Source organism: Aphelocoma coerulescens, chromosome 20 (genome assembly GCF_041296385.1).
Source record: "Aphelocoma coerulescens isolate FSJ_1873_10779 chromosome 20, UR_Acoe_1.0, whole genome shotgun sequence".
In the NCBI taxonomy this organism is placed as follows: domain Eukaryota; kingdom Metazoa; phylum Chordata; class Aves; order Passeriformes; family Corvidae; genus Aphelocoma; species Aphelocoma coerulescens.
Window position 1 is genome coordinate 3,965,203 of NC_091033.1, and position 19,627 is coordinate 3,984,829.

Genomic DNA, 19,627 nt, shown 5'->3' on the forward strand with positions numbered 1-19,627 from the left:
TTCTTAGCCACATTGTCAAGCTTAAGTTCCTTTGTTTGGATCTTCCTGTCTCTGTGTTTCCATAGGAAAGCTGTGCCAGCCTTTGTCACATTCCAGCTTAAAATCTGAAGCTGGGAATGGATCCCTATTAAACCCAGCTACAGCTGGTCTTATTCAGAACTGGGGCTGGCAAAGGGTTTTAAGTTGGATCCTGCAACTCCATGTGCTGGATTTTAGTTCAGTTCAGTTGTGGCAGATCAGTGCAAAGGAGGGTGCTGGGTTAAAGGACTTTGGAAATACCTCGTCATTAAAACCCTGAGTCTAAAAGCAAAGGCCTCAGATTATGCATGAAGGGAACATCCTCAGGATTGTTTACTTCATCAACACCTCATTATGCCATAACCTAGGGAACATTGTTTAACAAAAATTTAGAAAAGAGTCACTTAGTGGCTTGGAGCTGTTCCAAAACCATCAGTCTGATCTCCAGAGTTTGAGTCTTACTAGATCATGTTTCACTGATAAGATCTGTGTACATGTGGGAGGGGGAAGAGAGGGAACACTTTTTTTTGTTGGCTTGGATGATTTATTTTTTTAACTGCAGGTAATGCAACTTTTGCAAACTGAGAGTAGCATGATATGCTAAGAAACAAGTTTGCAATTTCTAGACTAGCTGCTGTTTTAATTCACTTTGGTATTACTGCTGGGATTGGATGAGAAGTGTCCAGGATGGCAGAAATGGTCTGTGGGCACCATTAACTGTTCTTATGCTTACTTGTAAATACTGGGGAATTATCTGAGCTAGTCTGGTTCTGTGAGCGCTGGGAATTTGTCAGTCATGGATAAGGCACAGCAGTGAGGATGTAGTTGTGAGTTCAGGAAAGCCTGGCTGTGCTCTCAAGAGAGCTCAGAGCATGAAAGGCAGCCTTAAAGTTGGGTTTGCATGCCTCAGCCTGACTTGGGGTTCACCATCCAGTTCATTTAGGCCAGTGCTTGATCCGGGTCGCTCAGACAGGGCACTGCTGAGGGTTTAGGAGGTGCTGTGTTCGCAGACCATGGCATGGAGCTGGCCACAGTTTGTATGGCAAAGCAGAGCCAAGCCCCTCAGGTGTGTGCCCAGGTAGGCAGGGTTGGCTTTAGATTCAGACAAGAAAACAACTGCCTTGAGGTGAAGCCTCTCATCCTGGCATTGTTGCAGGCGCCACGTTGACTCCAAACAAGGACTGCAGATGGTTTGGGTTGCCATAAACACAGCATTTCCTGGTCTCAGGAGCAGCTGACTCAGTACCACATCATCTGTAGGGCTGTCCTGCATGTGCTGTGCCACGTGGCTGCTCAGGGTGGGCTCTCACTGGCTCTGTGTGTGCTCCTTTCTAGACGGAAGGAGTCACGAGGCGACTGGCGGAGAGAAACGACTTTGTGTTGTTCCTGTTTACACTGATGACAAACAAAAAGACATTCCTACAAACTGCAACGCTCATTGAAGATATCCTGGGAGTTAAAAAGGTTCGTTACTGGTTTCTTAGTATTATTTGTATGGCTTTCCAGCCTGGTAGAGGAAAGACAGCTGTTTCTTTGAAGAGTTGCTGAGGATAGTCCTCTAAAGTGCCATTCTCACTTCTTGTAGCTCATGTGAAACCCACCTGTTCACAGTAATAGTTAACTTCAATCACTTCTCATACAGAAGCCAAACTATTCCTGTGGTGTCATGCTTGTGGTGCTTTTACCCATCTCAGAGAATGATGGGAGCTGAGTCCCCATGATCTGAGTACCTCACTGTCATTAAGGAATAGCCAATATTTCCAATAAAAAAAATGAACCTCATATAAATTGAGTTTTCATCCTTGCCTGCTGATTGTGTTTCACATACTTTACTTGTTTTCCTGACATCTGGAAGGCTTCCTGTGTATCCCTTAGCATTTTTCACCCCTCTAAGAAGTAGGCTGGGACACAGCACTTAAATCTTCTGCACAAACCTGGTTATTGAACTTACATGCCAGTATCATTGCAGCTCAGTGCCCTGATGTGATGCAAGTAAAATATTAGAGGTGTAACCTTAGGAAGACCTTGAATGGGAAGTGTCTGTGTACATTTTGTGAAGGTCAGGAGTCTGTAACTTGATACTTCATTATTTAGAATAAGGTTGAGGTTGATGTACTTCCTGAAATAAAAAACAAGCTTAGTTTATCTGAACAAAAATGGTTCTTTTTTTCTGAAAGCTGTTTTCAAAACATCTTTTTGTTAAAAAGAACTTCTGATGAAAAGACTGAGAGCTAATTCACAAGTTCTTACCTGTGAGTTTCAAAGAATAGACAGGATTGGAAAACAGAATTGGAACTTCTAATACCTAAACATAATTTATGTATTAAATTAGGTCGTGGTTTTGTGGGATCTTAGTTAAAAAAGGCCCCCAAATTTTTTGCAAATGCAAAAATAGTATTTAAAATTTGGATATCTGTACTTTTGGAATTGCTAAGCCTGACAGCAGTTGGAAATCCCAGCTGCCTTCAGACTGTTGCTGCTCCTTTGCTAACATTGGAATAACCCAGAGGGCTCCCCAGGGAAGATCTGCTTGTGTTCACTTGTTGACTATCACATGTGAATTAGCTGGTGTTGCCTCCTCCAGGAAATGATCCAGCTGGATGATATTCCCAACCTGGCAAGCCTGGTGTCCAGCTTTGACCAGCAGCAGCTGGCCAACTTCTGCAGGATCCTGGCTGTCACCATCTCAGAGCTCGACACGGGCAGTGATGACAAGCACACTCTTCTGGCCAAAAATGCCCAGCAGAAAAAAAACTTGGGCCCTTCCCGAGCTGAAATTAATCAAGGTAATTGTTATGCTGTGAACAAGCCAGAATAATCTCAGCAATGTATAAAGTTTTCCTCTCTCAATGTCATATAGTGTTACGTTTCTGGAGGATACTGAAAGTGTTGTGTCTTACAAAGCATTTTTCTTTATTCACTCCCCTTAGTTTCCTGGAAACCATCTTTCCTGTTAATGAAACTGTGTAGCTTTTGGTTTCATGTGGTGTTGCTAATTAGGTGGGTTAATTTCTGTCATTTCAGCACTCTCTGATGAACTGAGTGGCTTAAAATAATTGGATTTGTTTTCTGTGCCTCAGCCACATCCATGGACTTCCCATTAGCAGCTCTCAGTAATTCTGTGTCATCCATAAAATCTGAATTCCTGAACTAAAACTGCCTGCAGTGTGCTTGCTGTTGCAGCAGGTCCTTCTCTGATTTTATCTGATGTTGTCCTGAACAGGATGTCTGTCTTTATCAAAAGAGAAGTGTGTTCAACATTAATTATGTTGCCCAGCGTTACCAAACCAGCCTTGGAAATCTGTGGATTTGATCTCAGCCTTAACTTTGGGCACAGTGCAGCTTTCCTTATTTTGCTGAGTACTTCTCAGGTGCAGAAGTCTTGCCTAGAAGGTTGAGTAGGAATTGAAAAAGTTGAAGTACCATCAAATGTAGAATCTGCTGCTTTCAGCTCTTACTGTGCTGAAAAGCTTCTGGGCTTCTGAAGCAGATAATTGCACAGGCCCCTGCCAAGCAAATGTTGAGCTAATCATTTTTATGGGCACAATCAGAGTCTGATTCTAAAGCTGTACAGTATATTCTGTTTTAAAACTTTATCAGGGAGCTTATACTTGCAGAGAAGAAACTCTTTCATGTAATGTTCATGGCCAAATTCTTTGTCTTTTTTTCCTTGCCCCTGCAAGTGTGAAGTGAAGCTTTAGCCATGTATCTTTAACAAACAGGTCCTGTAATTAAGTTACTCTTGAGGGCAAAATGCACCTCCCCAAACATTTTGCAGAGCGCTGACTTCTGTCATTGCACTGCTCTGTCTTAAAGGTGCAGTTCCACAGTTCAAACCCTCTCACCTGGGGCTGCTGTGGTGTGTTCTCCATCTGTTTTGCTCCATAAGGAACTAATTCAGGAACCTAGTACTTGAAAAGCTGACAGCTTTCCTCCCAGCTGCTGCAGGGAGCCAGTTCAGTTACTACAGACCAGCACCACAGGAGGGAAAAAGGAGGAAAGGGGAGGTGGAGCTGCCTCTTCCAAGGGCTGCTGCTTTATTTCTGCCAGCTTAATTTTCAGCCAGATCAGTTCCTTGATATGACTGGAGAACAACACTGAGTTACTCCTGAGGTATGGATGCTCTCTTCCAGTCCTTAACAGGAGAGTGCACTGAATTCTTCCATCTTCTGATCTTTTTAACCAGATCTTTTTAACCATACACTTCTGTTTCCCTAAAATAGATGTTCTGGTACCTTGTGGTGATCTTAAATTGTAATAAAATTATTCCTCCTTTTTTTTTTTTTTTTTTTTTTCCCAGCAACACTTCTGAATATTCCAGGCTTCATCGAGCGATTGTGCAAGCTGGCCACACGGAAGGTGTCTGAAACAACAGGGACTTCCAGCTTCCTGCAGGAGCTGGAAGAGTGGTACACCTGGCTGGACAATGCACTCGTGCTGGATGCACTGATGAGAGTGGCAAATGAGGAGGCAGAGCAGAGCAGTACAGGTACCTGGCTTGCATTGCTCCACCCACCAGCAGCTGATGCATGTCTTAGCCTTCTTCAGGGTTTGCCACGTGTTGCTTTTCCTTTCATCTGGTCCAGATCCCCCTTTTCTTGCATGGAAGGCTCACATTATCAACATTTAGGTCTGACTCCTGTTTTGTTCTCATGTAGCACTGATTTTTTTAATGAATTGAAATTAGCAAAAGGAGACATCCTACAGCAATCTGTGCCCTTTGCATGCCTGGCTAACACTGAAATGCTGTGCATCCTCAGCCCTAACTTGTGAGGTTAAAGAGTGATTAAAATAGCTCTCCTGAGGTAAGTGCCTTCACCAGCATTTTGCTCTAAAACTTTGGCTGATGACTTTGGGTTCAAGAGCTTCGCACCAAGCACGTGGTCCCTTCTTTAAAAAGGAAAGGTAATTCCAGCTAAATTAAAGAAGTTAATTGGGGGAAAAAAAATTGTTCCAGTGGCAGTGTTAATACAACCTTAGGAAAATGCTTTGAAGCACGTGTGTGGTTTGTTTCTTCACCCTTTGGTATGACAAAAATGCAGTGTATGTCTGGTAGAACTCAAAAGTACTTAGTACTCCTGTTTCTGCTCTTAGCAGGGTAATTCTCTGTAAGGTTATGAAATGTATTCAACTGTGGCCTAAGTATACTGGTTTTGAGGTATGAAATGAAAGTAGATTTAATAGTAAGTGCTTCTGATAAACTCCAATCTACTTTTATTACCTTTTCTGCCATGCCCTGGTGCAGTAGTCTATTAATTCATTTAGGTGAGCCTACTCATTTTAGGGAGATGCTGCCATTAAGCTCATTATGGAAAAATAATTTTAAAAAATGGGATTTTATCTCCTCTAAATTTTCAGCTATATTTTTTCTCTAGCCTGTAATTCAGATCGGTTATTTGCTGTACATCACTATTTTTAGTTGAGAAGAAAATTCCAGCAGATGTGCTGCTCCTGCATCTGCAATGTTCAGTATAAAAAGTAACAGCTGTAACAAATCCTTTCCTGTTGAAGCTGCCTCAGTCTCACAGCTTCACCATCTTTTTCAGAGTCTTCAGATGAGAGTGGGCTGGCCAACACCTCCACAAGAACACAGCTGCCCCAGTCCATGAAGATCATGCACGAGATCATGTACAAGCTGGAGGTGCTCTATGTTCTCTGTGTGCTGCTCATGGGCAGGCAGAGGAATCAGGTGAGCCCCAAAGGATGGTCACGCTCACAGCTGGCATCTCTTTAAACCTGAGTGCTCATGAATGAGGTCATGGACACTGAAACAACAGGCCAAAGCTCAAGGTACAAAGCTGGGCAATCCCATCCCAGCAGCCCTGCCCAGAAAACTGGGAGCTTTTCACTGGGAGCCACGAGGCCAGGGCTGGGCACACACTGTGCTCTGCAGAGCCTCTGCTCTGGTGCAGGAGGGATGCAGGAGGATGCCTCCTGTGGGAGGAAGTGTGTGGGTGTACCTGGATGCTGCAGGAGCTGCAGTCAGTGTTCTCCCCACTCCTGGTGCACTGGTGATGAGTTTGGATGGAGCCCCTTCAGGCCTTACCCTTCTTTGGCTGCTTTGGAAGCCCTCAGGATGATTTTTGTAGCATATGCCATGAGTTGGCAAAGTGTGAGCATGCTGTCAAACTTGCAGCTGGGAAGATGCACTTCAGTGCTGTCTGCACTGGTCACTGCCTGGAAATCCCACTCATCTGTTCCTTTGCCATTCTTCCTTTTGAAATTAAAAAAAAAAAAAATTGTTCCCTGCCTCACACAGGGTGATGAAGAACCAGTCACTGCAGCTCAGCTGTGGTTTCATTTAAATGGGTCAAAAGCAGGTTATGAAGGGAAAAGCAAAGCAATCCTTGGTGCAGTTTTGACAGGTTTCCAGCTTTGGCAGTCTGCTCAGCTCAGCAGAGCACCTTGGGGTGGCAGGGGCATTCAGATGTCCTGGACACTGGCAGGGCCAAATTGGTGTGAGTTATTGAAGGGCTGCTGTATTAGGCAAGAGAGGCTGTGTTGTGGGGCAGGAGCCTGAGCACATTTATTTTGAGTATTAACCTCTCAGTGTGTCAGTCACAAACACTCCCCAGGGCCATTTCCTAAATCTCTTGATCTGAATACAAGTGCAGTTGTAGTTCAGTCCCAAACATAACTGACCTGTTCACCCTGAACATACAGCAGAGGCTGTGGGCTTCCCATCCCTGGAAGTGTTCAAGGCTGGGACTTGGAGCAACCTGGGACAGTGGAAGGTATCCCTGCCCATGGTTGGGGAGTGAGATGGGCTTTAAGATCCCTTCCAACCCAAACCATCCTGGGATTTTGTGATTCTAAACAGACACTTGGCATTAAAAGAATCAGATTCTGCATGAGAGGAAGCAGAGGGAACCAGCAATTCTTTCAGAAACCACAGTCACTACCATAAACAACTCCTAATCATGTTGTCATTCCTTTTAGAAGTGCTGTTTCTGTTAGGCATGAAATAAAATGTAAACAAAGCCAAAACGTAACTGAAACTACCAGAACATGGATCTATTAGGGGGACTTCTTTTTCCATTGTATCAAGGCAGATAATTCATCCCTGCCTGAGTGCCCCACCTGAGTGCAGTTTTACAGATATTGCAGGAACTGCTTGCAGCCTTGCACTCACTGTGCTGTGCTGGAGGTGCTGGATTCCTTCCCTCCCTGGGTCACTTCTGGTGTGCTCCTGTCAAATGTGACAAGGCAAAAACTCTGCTGCTGAAACAGCTAGCTTTGAATCCACTTTTTAATTTCCTGGGAAAACAGCTCTTTATCCTTCATCTGCTGTTTCTGCCCCTGTGCAGATGGGGAAAGTAAGGATAAAACTGGCCTGCAGTTCACTTCTTCCCAGGACTCATTCAGGACTGGAGGGAATGGAAGGATTTACTACATTCCCAAACACTTCCTGTCCAGAGCCAGTTTTTTTTGGTTGTTGTTTGTTCTTTTGTTTTTTGTTTGCTGTTGATTGGTTTTTTGGGTTTTTTTTTTTTTTTGTTTGGTTTTGTTTGGTTTTTTGGTTTTGTTTTATGAAATCCTCTGCCTTTGAAACACACGATACATTCTTCATTCCTTAATGTGCATAAGACTTTCATGGCAGATGTGTATCCACTGCCCTTCCTGAGAGCCAGGGAGATGGAGGACTGGAGCTGAGCTGTTCTCAGTGGGAAGCTCTGGAATGCAGGCACAGCAATGTCTGCAGTAGCACACTCAGACAAGCATTTCAACTGCCTTTTGGTTTCTCTTTTCTGTGAAGGAATAAAAGCACAGGATCTGTGGTACCAGTCTGAGCAGCCAAAGGACTTGCTGGTTTTAGATTGGATTCATTTTGCATAGAATTTTATTAAGGGCATCACAAACCTGCTTCAGTCCACTGTAACAATCGACATAATAGTGTGGTGTTTGCTTGAAGCAAGGTCCAGCCTCCCAAACTCAACCTGTCCCCAGATGTTTACTCTGGTTTAAACTTGATTGCTGGCTAATTTGCATTAATTGGTAACTGTGACTTGGCTCCTCCTGCTGCCACTTCGGGGATGATCTCACCCTTGGGGATATGTGGTGTTTCTCTGCAGATCTGGGCCTTTGCTGCCTTCTCATTATCGTCACACCTTAAATTACTCTCCTTATGTATTTTTCTAGGCTGTCTTGCATGTCTGTGTCATGGTGAAGAGCTATCAGCTGATTTCCTTGCTCCTGCTGTAGGGAGCCACACTGCACACACAGAAACTCAGCAGAGACAGAGTTTTAGTGTTGAGAAAGCAACAGAGCAATTCCTGTGAAGCTGGATGGCAGCAGGAAAAAGCCAAAGTCATTTGAAGGGTGACTATAGAGCAGGGATTGTCTTGGCATCCTCAGGCAGAGGAACTGTAATGAGTTTGGAGTTTGGAAGAGAGAGTGATACAAAGGCAGTGACGTGACTGAGGAGCTCTGTCAGGTGAGAGCTTCAGAGCTGAGCAAACTAAACTGCACACATTTGAAATCAGAGTCATTTGGAAAGGAGCAGATTGAGGAATTAAAACTGTGAGTGTAGAAGCTCTTCCCTTACTGAGGGTTGAGGCTCTTGCAGGCAGCTCACACGCTTGGCTTCCTCCTGTTGTGCCTGTGCCATGGAGGGACAGGGGCACTACAAGGAGCACTTTGTTCAGAGAGATTCCTCAGAGCTGCTTTTGTGACTAAACCAAAGCATCCAAGAGTGTTTTAAAATAATGGAGCACCAGAGGACTCCAAGCTCAGCAATCTGTCAGGGCAGCATGGGTGGGGTGGGAAGGAGCTGGATGCTTTCCTCAAGTGTGATACTTGAAATGTCCAGCACCAGGAATGTGATTTCCATAAAGATGGGACAGCTGGTGGCTACAGCCAAGAGGAGTGCAAAAGCCATCAGCTGTGCTGCAAACTAGAACTAAAATCTGTAAAAGAGCATCAGCTTTGGATATTTTGATTCATTCAAGTATCTGAGTAAATAGAATGAAGTAGATGATCTGCTTGAAATGCTTCTGGTTACAGTTCTGTGTCTTGGGACAACTTGGGGTATTTTTAAGTGATTTCGTTTGTTGGTTTTAAGGAACATATCAATTACTTGGGCACTTAATTTTTGCAGCATGTTGGATGTTCCAGTCGTGTGGTTTCCATTTGCAACCACATCTCAAGGAATAATGCTTGTCCTAGGCCTACAGCTGATAAGAATCCCACTTTGTATTTCCCTTAGTCCTCATCTTCCAAATCCCTTACATCAGAAGTATCCCAGCTTGGACAGAAGGTATTGAACATCTGTTCACACCAAAATTATTAGCTTTTTTTATATGAATAAAAAAGATGTACCAGGCAGACTGATAAATAAACCTGAGCCATTTGGCATTTTTTTTCTCTAAAGTTCAGCTTCCCTTTGACCTGAAGGAGCAGTGTGATGTGGTTGTGTTACTGCTGGACTCTGCTCAGGACTCCTGCCCAGGTCCCCTGAACAAAACCAATATTGATGGGTTTTGTTGTCATCAGAGGCCTACCTGATCTCCAGCTGTGTGTCTGGAAAGGGAAAGGACACTTGGGGGATGAGTGCCAGCAGAATATCCCCAGCTCAGCTGTTTGGTGTAGATGCATTTTCAGTGTGCTGGAAGTGATGTCCTGATGTCCAAAGCTGCTTCTAGAGACACAGTGGTTAATTGAAGCACTGATGAAGAGCTTTATCCCAAAATGTCTGTTTTCCATCCATGTCCACCAAATGGAAACTACTGCACTGTGGTTAGTGTGTTAACACAAACACTTGCTGTTTGAGACAAGAATTCACATGCTTTTGTCAGAGAATAACATCGTTGTGCCCTTCTGTTTCCAGACTACATTAAATCTGTGTCTGAGGCTGGAGCAGACGTGTTTGTACCTCTCTTGTTCCCCAGGTTCATAAAATGATAGCAGAGTTCAGACTCATTCCTGGCCTCAATAACCTGTTTGACAAACTCATCTGGAGGAAGCACTCGGCCTCAGCCCTGGTTCTGCACGGACACAACCAGAATTGTGATTGCAGCCCGGTGAGGGACTTCTGGAATTCTGTGCTGGGTTTTTATCCTGTCATACACTCCTGAGGAGCTGTGCTGAGCAGCTGGGTGTTTGTATAATCAATGACTTGAGAAGTGGTAGCATTCAGGTTTTGAGGAATTACTGTTTTCACTGAAGTCTGTCCTTGGCTCGTGCTAGCAATTTAGCAGGGCCAGTTTAGCCTCTCCTCTCTCTCCTAGTTTGGGAACTGGGAAAGGAGTAAATTTCTGGACCCTGGAGGCCAGAGGTAGAAGACAACCAAAATTCAAAGAAAAGCTGCCTGGGAGAGAGACAGAGTACAAATTGTGCCACAGTCAGGTGGGGGGGTTGGGTTTTGTGTTGGACTCTTTATATTTTTTTCCTTCCAAACCTAGACATTCAGAATTGATCAGTACAATTATAAGCTTTTTTGCCATTGCAGTGAAAAGAAATGATTACCTGTTATGTGTATAGGCTTGGAGGCAATCTCCACTTCTATTTTGAGAAGTGCAGCCTGCTCCATTTATGCAAGTCACTTGCTCTGCTGTCCAAAGGGATTTGATTTGGAAAGGTTTTCCATTCAGCTGTTTCATGTCAGCTTGGTAACTGATGAGAAATACTAAAGCAGTACTTTTTTTTTTTACTTTTCTTGTCTCCTTTTAGGACATTACTTTAAAGATACAATTCTTGAGGCTTCTTCAGAGTTTCAGTGACCACCATGAGTGAGTATGAGAAGCTGTGGTGGGTTGTGGCTTGGTGGTGTTTGCCTGGTTGTGGTTCCAGGTGTCGTGGGCACGGGGCAGGCTCCACGTGAAGGGAATGTTGCACAGTCCCTACACTTCATGTGCCTTTCAGCTCTTGCTGGAACAGCCTAAGAATTTGCTCTGCAGTGGGCATGTCTGAATATGCCTGGTGTGGTTAAACCCAGCCCATTTTGTCTCGTGTTGAAATGAGCTGAAACATGTATAGGATGAGTTAACACTTTCTGGCTGAAGGAATAAGGAGGCAGCTTTCCTCTTTTCTGCCTTCTCACTAAGAGCTGACAGTGAGCCAGGGAAATAGGAGGAAAGCTTCTGTCTGCTTTCAAAAGGCATCCTTAGGAACCTTGGATCTGCTGGAGCAGTTGGAGGGGTGATGCAGTTTGCTTGGGGTTTTTTTTAATGCTGTGCTGCTGGTACAGAAATGTTAGTTGTGACTTGTGGAATTGCATCCTGCATTCCATCAGTGTCCTTTTGCTCTAATTCAGTCCTGGGAGATGGTGTCCACTTCCTTACAAACACCTGTGTTAGAGGCATGTTGCACTTTCAGGTGCTGCTCATTCCTAGGGCCAGGCTGATATTTCTGTGCAGCTTTTTAGTCCTGTTGGATAGATTTCAAATATCAGCCTTTTTCATTGTGGAATATTAGCTTTGAGATTGGGGAGCTGCTGGACACAGACAAGGAGGGAATGCTGACCTGTTGTAAATCCTTCATGCAAGACATTGTTTGCCTGGGAATTGCTCCAGGTTTTCCAATAAAATCTCTACAGGTGATGTTACTACTTAAGTGGCTGCTACAAAGATCTCAGGCTTGTTTGAGCAGAAAACAGCTCCCAACTGTAACATTTGAGCAAGTGGAATGTGTGGGATCTGGTTGGGGGTTTTAAATAATTACATGAGCTTTCTATGAAATCACAGATAAGCTGAGTTAACTGAGGACAAGATGAGAGCAAAGTACTTGTATGCTGATATTGATGCAGTGAAATTGTGTCCCAACCAAACTTGCAGAGCTGTTTATTGCAGGGAGAGAAAGTCTCTGTTCTCATTGCAGACACCTGTTTGATCCACATCAAAGGAAGCTTTGCATGAGAGGCTCAGTGGGCACTAATCTGGATGACAGTGTTGGAAGCAAGAAGGAACATCACAGTCATCACTGCATCCTCTGCTCCCTGAGCTTTACTGAAAAGAAATGTTTGCTGCCTGATTTTGAGCACTTGGAAGCAGAAAGACTCTCAGGGAGCACCCTGGCATTGGGCAGGGAGTCTGGCAAAGGGAGCCCCTGGACTACATTTCCACTCTGGCAGACTTGTTCTGCATTTAGTTCACTTTACAGACAAAATAATTGATTTTCATTATGAAAAGTTCAGTATTTGATAAAGAATTCATGTACATTCCTGCGGTTTATATCCATTTTTATTTGGATCTCTATATTTCCTGATGTTTTTAAATATTTCTAGGGTAAAGTTTGTTCAGATAATAAAATACCAGCAGCCCTTTTTTTGCAGTTTCTGCTTTCTATCTGAGATTTATTACTTAAAAAGAGCAATCACTATAGGGCAGAGAAAAACTTCAGAAAGTTGTGAAAAAGTTTACTATTTAATATTTATTTTGGTCTGAAATTCAGCAAAACATTGCTGAGATTTTTTTAAAAATGAGTGTTATCCAGAAGAAAATATTTACAAACCACAAGATCCCAAACAAGTCAGCAAAGAACCATCATCTCAAAGCTGCTCAGCGTTGGAAGTGGCGTTTGGTAAATTTTGGAGGATGTTTTCCCAAGCAGCAACTGGCTGGCCTGGTGGAGGGAGCAGAGTGTGAACACTGTGAAGAGCAGCCAGGAGAAAGCAGCTTGCCCAGTCCTGCAGCCCTTGTAGGCCTGTGGCTCTGCTTTTCATGGAATTGCATTTTTGCCTCTTGAATTCATCCTGGTTTTCTCCCTTCCTGCCCCACTGTCTTGCTTTAGGAACAAGTACCTCCTTCTGAACAGCCAGGAACTGAATGAGCTGAGTGCAATCTCCCATAAAGCCAACATCCCTGAAGTGGATGCAGTTGTCAACACTGACAGGTGAGAGGGGATTGAGCAGGTAGGTCAGCGATTTCAGAGTTTTGGAAGCACTTAGACTGGAAGTTTGACATCACCTATTTTGTCTGAGCTCTGTCTGTCCACCACACTTTGATTTCAGTGACTCCTTTCAGTGGGAAGTGTGCAGGTTTGTGGGATGTCGATGGTCATTAGGAAATCTCAGATGTGCTCATGCTCAGAGTAAGGTGCTTTAAAAACAAAAGCAACTTTAAAAAACCCTAAAATGAGGGGTTTGAGTTCATGGCTCAGACTTCACTGTGATGTGCTGGCTCTGCCTGTCTGGCCTTCCTCACGTCAGCCATTGCAGACAGACCTGGAAAGTAAACTGTGATCCCTCAAATCATTACTTGCTCCTGCTAATAAGTGTTAGTTCTGGCATTCAGGAGCAGCCTGTGCACACATAATGTCCATTTCCAGGCTGCATGAACACATCCAAGTCTCAGAGTATTTTAAGAGCAGCTAATAACCAGAATAAGCTAAATTAGATTAACATGTTAAACCACTTACAGAATCTCTTGTATTACATTTGGGTATCTGTTAGATGGACTGTTTTGATCTAATAAGCTCTTTAATACACGATTCTGGTGTATAAACCTCAGCAGATGGAACATTGTTTGCAGAATTTAGTTTGGCAGAATACTCCCAGGGTATCAGCATGGACTAGGTCTGCACAGAGCAGATTTACCTCACTCCAAAAGGGAATCTCTAAGAGGATTTCAAGATTACAATTATTATCATAATACTGTGTCTAATTGGAAAGAACTTGGGGGTGTTTTTCCCCTTAGCATTTAGTTTTTATGTTGCTTTTCTTGATCTGTGAGATCAAGGCATTACTTCTGCATGAGCTTAATGCAGGTAGATACTCCACTGAAGGTGCTGCTCAATGCAAGTAGTCTTGCAGTTGTACAGCCTCTCTGCTTTTACTACAACCTCGTGTAGCATCCAGCTTCCCATACTCTGCTGTGCCTCCTGAATGGAATTCAGACTTTCCTTTACATTTCTTGAGGGGAAAAAAAAGGGGTTTCTTTCATTCCTAAGCTCAAATGTAGGGTTTTTTTGGTGTTTTTTTATCTCTTGATTCCCACAAGATGTGAACTGGTATTTCTGAAATCATGAAAATTTTGAGAGAAAAATTTTCTTTTGGACTTACTTGGAAGTCATGTTGCAGATATTTACCAAGGGCAGTGTGGAGAACTCTTCTGCTGGTAGAACTAGCACAATATTTGTACTGTGTACTTCAATACTGAGATTTTGATCATCAAAAGCTCTGGAGCAGTGACTGGATTCAGTGTTCAGTGCTTGCCCAGCCCTTCCACTCACGCTGTCATTTCTCCACCTGCTGCAGGAGTCTTGTCTGTGATGGGAAGAGAGGTTTGTTGACCAGATTGCTTCAGGTCATGAAGAAGGAACCAGCAGAATCCTCCTTCAGGTGGGTTCACTTTGCCTCTGATGTGCTGTTTGAGACCCCTGGGATGCAGCTTTTGTGTCATCCATCTTAGAGCAGCTGAGAATGTTTGAGATCAGCTGTGGAAAGGTCTGGTTTTGTTGTGCTGTGGTGGCAGTGCAGGTGAGAAGAAATCACAGCCAATGATCTTCTGCAAGGTCAACAGGTCTGACCCCAGCCTCAGATTGGAATGAAACAGATTAGGAAACTGGATTTAAATTAGAGTTGTGATAAGTACTTCCCTTGCTTCAAAACTAACACCTCCTTTCTTCTGTTTCTCAGGTTTTGGCAGGCAAGGGCGGTTGAAAGTTTTCTGCGAGGCACCACCTCCTATGCAGACCAGATGTTCCTGCTCAAGAGAGGACTCCTGGAGGTAAATAAGTTTATGTCAGGTATCCTTCATAGCAATCAAGAAGGATTTACCTGTAGTAAATCCAAAAGTGGATAAAAATGCAGTGTTAAGTATTATGCTGGGTTTAAAACTCAGCGGGGAAATTGAGGCCACTCAAGCTGCCCCCGTTTGATAGTAGTGAGGGAATAAACACTAAGGGAGAAAAATCAGGATCACAGTTTACTGGAGAAATCACAATAGATGCAACAATAATAATAATAATAAATGAAAAACTGTCCCTTGTTCCTGTGTAACTATGACAAATACTGGGAACACTTCTAAAAAATTACCTGTGAATTCTGCTTGTGGCCGTTTGTATAACCTGCATCCCTGGGAAGTTGTTTTAACAGGAGACTCATCTAAACTGTCTTCAGTTCTGTGATACTGTGATATTCAGTCACCCAAGAGCCTGCAGATAAATGCTTTAAATACTGATGAAATCAGAGTCTGTGTTGTGCTGGTGGCTTGGATGAAGCTGTGGCAATAACATGTTTTCCTCCCCTGCCAGCATATTCTCTACTGCATTGTTGATAGTGAGTGCAAGTCACGGGATGTGCTTCAGAGTTACTTTGACCTTCTGGGAGAGCTGATGAAATTCAACATTGATGCATTTAAGAGGTTCAACAAGTACATCAACACAGATGAGAAGGTAAATATTTGTAAAATCTGCCCCGTGGCTCAAATTACACCCTTTCATAACCAGACACAGCAGATTCATTTGGTCTTGGTTTGGTTTTAGAGCTTGGGGCACAATAAACATTAAGGGATGAGTCCCTCAGTGTTTTCAGCAGTGCTCCATCTGTCCTGAGTCAGTGGGTGCTGAGCTGGTCAGCAAACATTGCCCTGTTCCAGGATGAGGCTCTCAAGGGTGGCAGAACATTTCCTGTGAAGTCACCACGTTTGGGGTTAAGTGATAGCTGTGGACATTGAGACAGCTCCAAAAAGTCTTTTACTGGAGCTTGCAGTGGGAAGTCCTTCATGAATATTGCTTAAAATACTTGATACTGCAAACAGACGTAGATATTTGATCTTATTTGAACTTAGAGACATTTTAAGAAGTCATGGTTTCCCATGTAAATCAAGAATGGGCAGCAAAGAATGGTTTGATGCTCTTGTGCACTTTGTACATATCAGCTGGTGGGTAGGTTCTGAATGGCCTCATCCTCTGAATTTTGTTACTGTAATGCTTCTGTCATTGCTCTTAGGTCTGGCAGACCTTGGAGAATGGAAGTATAAGTGCATCTAAAAGAAAACTATTTCTTTTGGAGTTTTTTATCTAGTAAATTAACTCAAACATTCTAGAGAATGTCTTTATACTTCCTATTTGCTTCCTATTTATTGATCTGTAACTGGGTTTCGTTCTCACTGTGTGACTCCCTCACTGTATTCCTCCCTAGCACTGTCTGCTTGTACAAAATCACTGTAGGAAAACATGGAGCTGCAGGAAATCTCCCTCTTTCAAAACAAATAGTGTATGAAATCTCACTTTCATTGGAGTGACACATCTTCAAAAGAGATCTTGGGGATGCCAGCACTGACATGTTTCCATTCCATAGTGTTTGGTCATCCCTCAGTGCCAGTGTAGGCTTGGGCTGGATGAGGCAGGGCCATGGGTGATGTCCCCTCTTACACTTGTTAGAGGTCACTAAAAGGTAATGACCCTGAATATTAATATATTTAAACTTATTTAATTCAGCACTAATAAGTGTTTGTGTTCAGTTCCAGATATTTTTAAATCAGATCAACAGCTCTTTGGTGGACTCAAACATGCTCGTTCGCTGCATCACGCTGTCCTTGGACCGGTTTGAGAATCAGTCTGATGCTAAAGGTGAACAGGAAGCAATGGGGTGGGACTGGGGGGTGTTTGGTGGTGATAATGGTTAATTTAAACCTGGCCTCTGACACTTGGGGGCTTAGATAAGGAAATTCCACCCTGAAAGTTTGAGCACCAGTTCTTACTGCCCTGGTGCTTGGATCAGCGTGTCTGAACCTTCAGCAGCTGGTGATTGGTTCTCCTTTTGCTGCAGTTGCAGAAGTCCTGTCCGAGTGCCGCCTGTTGTCCTACATGTCCCAGATGTCCATGAGGATGTCCTTCCTTTTCCGTCTCATTAATATTATCCATGTACAGACACTTACACAGGTAAAGAGCTGGCAGTGACTTGGCAGTTGCCTTACTGGGACTGGAATGGTGAGCAGGGCTGGGAGCAGGGAGGAGCCTGGTTTCCCTAGAGGACACCCATGTCCCTTTTCCTTGCTGTGTGCAGGAACACCTCCACTGTGTGCTTTCCACAGGCTTGTTTTATAAGGGCATGTATACAACAGGTATCTTGGTATTTAGATTTTTTTTTTGCTGTTTTGTTTTCACTTCCAGGAAAATGTCAGTTGTTTGAACACAAGTTTAGTTATCCTAATGCTGGCCCGAAGGAAAGAAAAGCTCCCTTTTTATCTGCGCACCTTGCAACAGATGGAATACACAGAAAAATACCCTGGCTTCATCCTGAACAACTTCCACAGTCTCCTGCGATTCTGGCAGCAGCATTACCTCAACAAGGATAAAGACAGCACCTGCTTAGAAAATGTATGTGACCCTCTTACCATGGCAGGAGTAGGATCACAGCAACGCCTGTCTGCCAGTCCGCTGGCAAAAACGGGGGGTGGGAGGTTGGGGAGGGAAAGAAGGGAGGAAGGTCTGCCCCCAGTGTAACTCCTGTGGTGTTTTTCACCCCTTCTCCCAGTCAGGTGCTGGGTTTCCCAGTAAACAGAGCCTGAGGCCTTGGCTCTGGCGCACAGAAGTGAGACTTGCTAGTGCTGAGTGGGGTAGAGAGGCAGGGCTGGCAGGATGGCCAGGGAGGGGGAGGCAGGGCAGAATCTAGCTCCCAGACTAGTTAGCACCTTAGCCAGATGTTCCCTCTTCCTGGTGTGGCAAACAGTGCAGGAAAAATACCTGATGTAAGCCAAGGGAGCAGCCTGCAGGTTTCTGCGCCAGAGCTGGTTTGTCCTGGGCCACTAGTGGGTAGAAAGAACCAATTATCCAGTTATGTGGGTGACACATGGTCTGGTGTTGGGCTGCTGGAGTGGCCTTTTGGCTTTGAGGGAATAATGCAGGAGGGGTGTGAGCAGGGGGCATGTGTTGGTTTTTGTGTCATCTCAGGAGTGGGAGCCACTTCCAGCATTGGCTTATCTGCGGCACCACAGGGTCCCCGTTTGTGTTTGGAGTGGACAGCAAAGGGGAAGTTTGGGATTATGGGTGTGCTGGCCCAGGTAGGCAGGCTGGGGCCACCCTGTGCTGCTCTTAGCAGCTGCCAGAGGCGCTGGCAGTCCTTGTCTGGAGCTGGATTGTGCGAAGCTGGTTGTAGAGGGTGTAGGTGTTGAACACCCAGCCCTTCTGCTGCGGGCCCCAGGGAGGGAGGGCAGAATGGGGAACCCAAAGTGTTGGTCACACTGTGGAGCTGGGCTGAAGAGGAAGTGATTTTCAGCTTTGGGAGGTGTCTCATGCTCCTGTTGGTGCTGTGGCCCCCACTGACCCCCCTGTTGTCTGTGCCCACAGAGCTCCTGTATTAGTTTTACCTACTGGAAAGAGACTGTTTCGATACTGCTCAGTCCGGACCGGACGTCCCCCTGTGCCATAGTCAGCTACATCGACGAGGCGTACATGGACATTGACAGAGACTTTTCCGAGGAGTAATTCCCACCTCCAGCTTCTGATGGACAGCTCGGAGGGTCCCTCACACCTGGGGGTTTTCAGGGATACGCTGTGTAGTGTGTGTGTGCAGCTCGGAGCCGCGGAGCGTCGTCCCACCCCACCCCTGCCGGCCCCAGCTCTGACCTCTGAGACTCGGACAGCTCTCTGGGCAACACATTCAGGGATGTATCTTCCAGTTATTCTGGGATAAAAATAATCACCTGCAAAAACCAGCCTGTATTATTTTTTTTCCTCTCTCCCAGTCTGGCGGGGCTGGCAGAAGGGGTTTTGCTGACATGAGGGTTCTCTGTATTTGCCGATTGAGGTGTGGCTCTCTCAGGGCTGCCGGGATGAGCAAGTTGAAAAGCACAGCAATTGCCCTCCAAGTGTGAGGTCCAAGGAGCCAATCTGAGCGGGACCCTGCCACCAGCCATGTGCAAAGCCACCACGAGGACTCCCTGCAGGTGTAACTCTTCCGCTGGGCTTGGAATCGGGGCTTTGGGGTTGGTTAGAGCATGAGTGTGTGTGCGTGTGTGTGCTTTTAATTCCTGAGAGCCCCAGCTCCAGTCACCTCTTTACCATCTCCTTTTGGATCATTTGGTACTAAAACTATCTGTGCATTAGGAAAGAACCTCTGCTCCTGCTGTCCTTCCTGCAGATCCTTCCCATCCGGAGGCGTTTCGCAGTGCTGGAGAACAGAGACATTTCAGCAGTGGTGGAATTGCAACAGGGGTTGGCTTTTTCACGGAGCACTAGCATTAAAATGTACTAATTTTTTAAACTTGCGGCTTGTCCCTTCTTGGGTAACTAATCTGGTTTTAAAATCCTTTTCAGGACCATTGCTCTTGATGTTAACCTGCTATGCCTGGAAGTCTTATGTCAGTCTCTGCTTTCAGTCCTTAATATCAACACACACGTTAATCTTGAAGTGCAATATTTACTGGAGATGTCCGTTTTACTTCCTGGATCTGTTTTAATCAGAATGTGGTAAATGCTGGGAATAAACACTCCTGGTTGAAAGTAACTTTGTAGGATATGTTGGGAAAGGGGGAATCGGGTTTTGGCAGTCCCAATTGCCAAACCTGCACCTGCCCTGCCTGCTCACCAACACCATGTTGCTCCAGCACATTCAGATACCCAGGAATGAGATACACTACACTTAAATGTAGTGGCTTAAGTCAAAAACATGTCTTGCAGCTACAGCTAAAAGAAACCAGTTTTGAAACACACATCTGAATTTTTTTAA

General features: G+C 44.6%; 1 protein-coding gene across 1 annotated transcript in view; it reads left to right on the forward strand.

Moving 5' to 3' along the window:
* TRPC4AP (transient receptor potential cation channel subfamily C member 4 associated protein) overlaps window positions 1-19,405 on the forward strand; it is a 34,276-nt gene extending 14,871 nt beyond the window's left edge. Inside the window, exons 6-19 of the mRNA XM_069033859.1 lie at window positions 1,354-1,482; window positions 2,603-2,804; window positions 4,319-4,507; window positions 5,565-5,707; window positions 9,906-10,037; window positions 10,687-10,745; window positions 12,745-12,846; window positions 14,210-14,293; window positions 14,591-14,681; window positions 15,208-15,348; window positions 16,419-16,527; window positions 16,727-16,839; window positions 17,071-17,277; window positions 18,247-19,405. Coding sequence (XP_068889960.1) covers window positions 1,354-1,482; window positions 2,603-2,804; window positions 4,319-4,507; window positions 5,565-5,707; window positions 9,906-10,037; window positions 10,687-10,745; window positions 12,745-12,846; window positions 14,210-14,293; window positions 14,591-14,681; window positions 15,208-15,348; window positions 16,419-16,527; window positions 16,727-16,839; window positions 17,071-17,277; window positions 18,247-18,384 — 1,839 coding nt within the window. The 3' untranslated portion in view covers window positions 18,385-19,405. The remainder of the gene's footprint in view (window positions 1-1,353; window positions 1,483-2,602; window positions 2,805-4,318; window positions 4,508-5,564; window positions 5,708-9,905; window positions 10,038-10,686; window positions 10,746-12,744; window positions 12,847-14,209; window positions 14,294-14,590; window positions 14,682-15,207; window positions 15,349-16,418; window positions 16,528-16,726; window positions 16,840-17,070; window positions 17,278-18,246) is intronic.
* The last annotated feature ends 222 nt before the right edge of the window (window positions 19,406-19,627 follow it).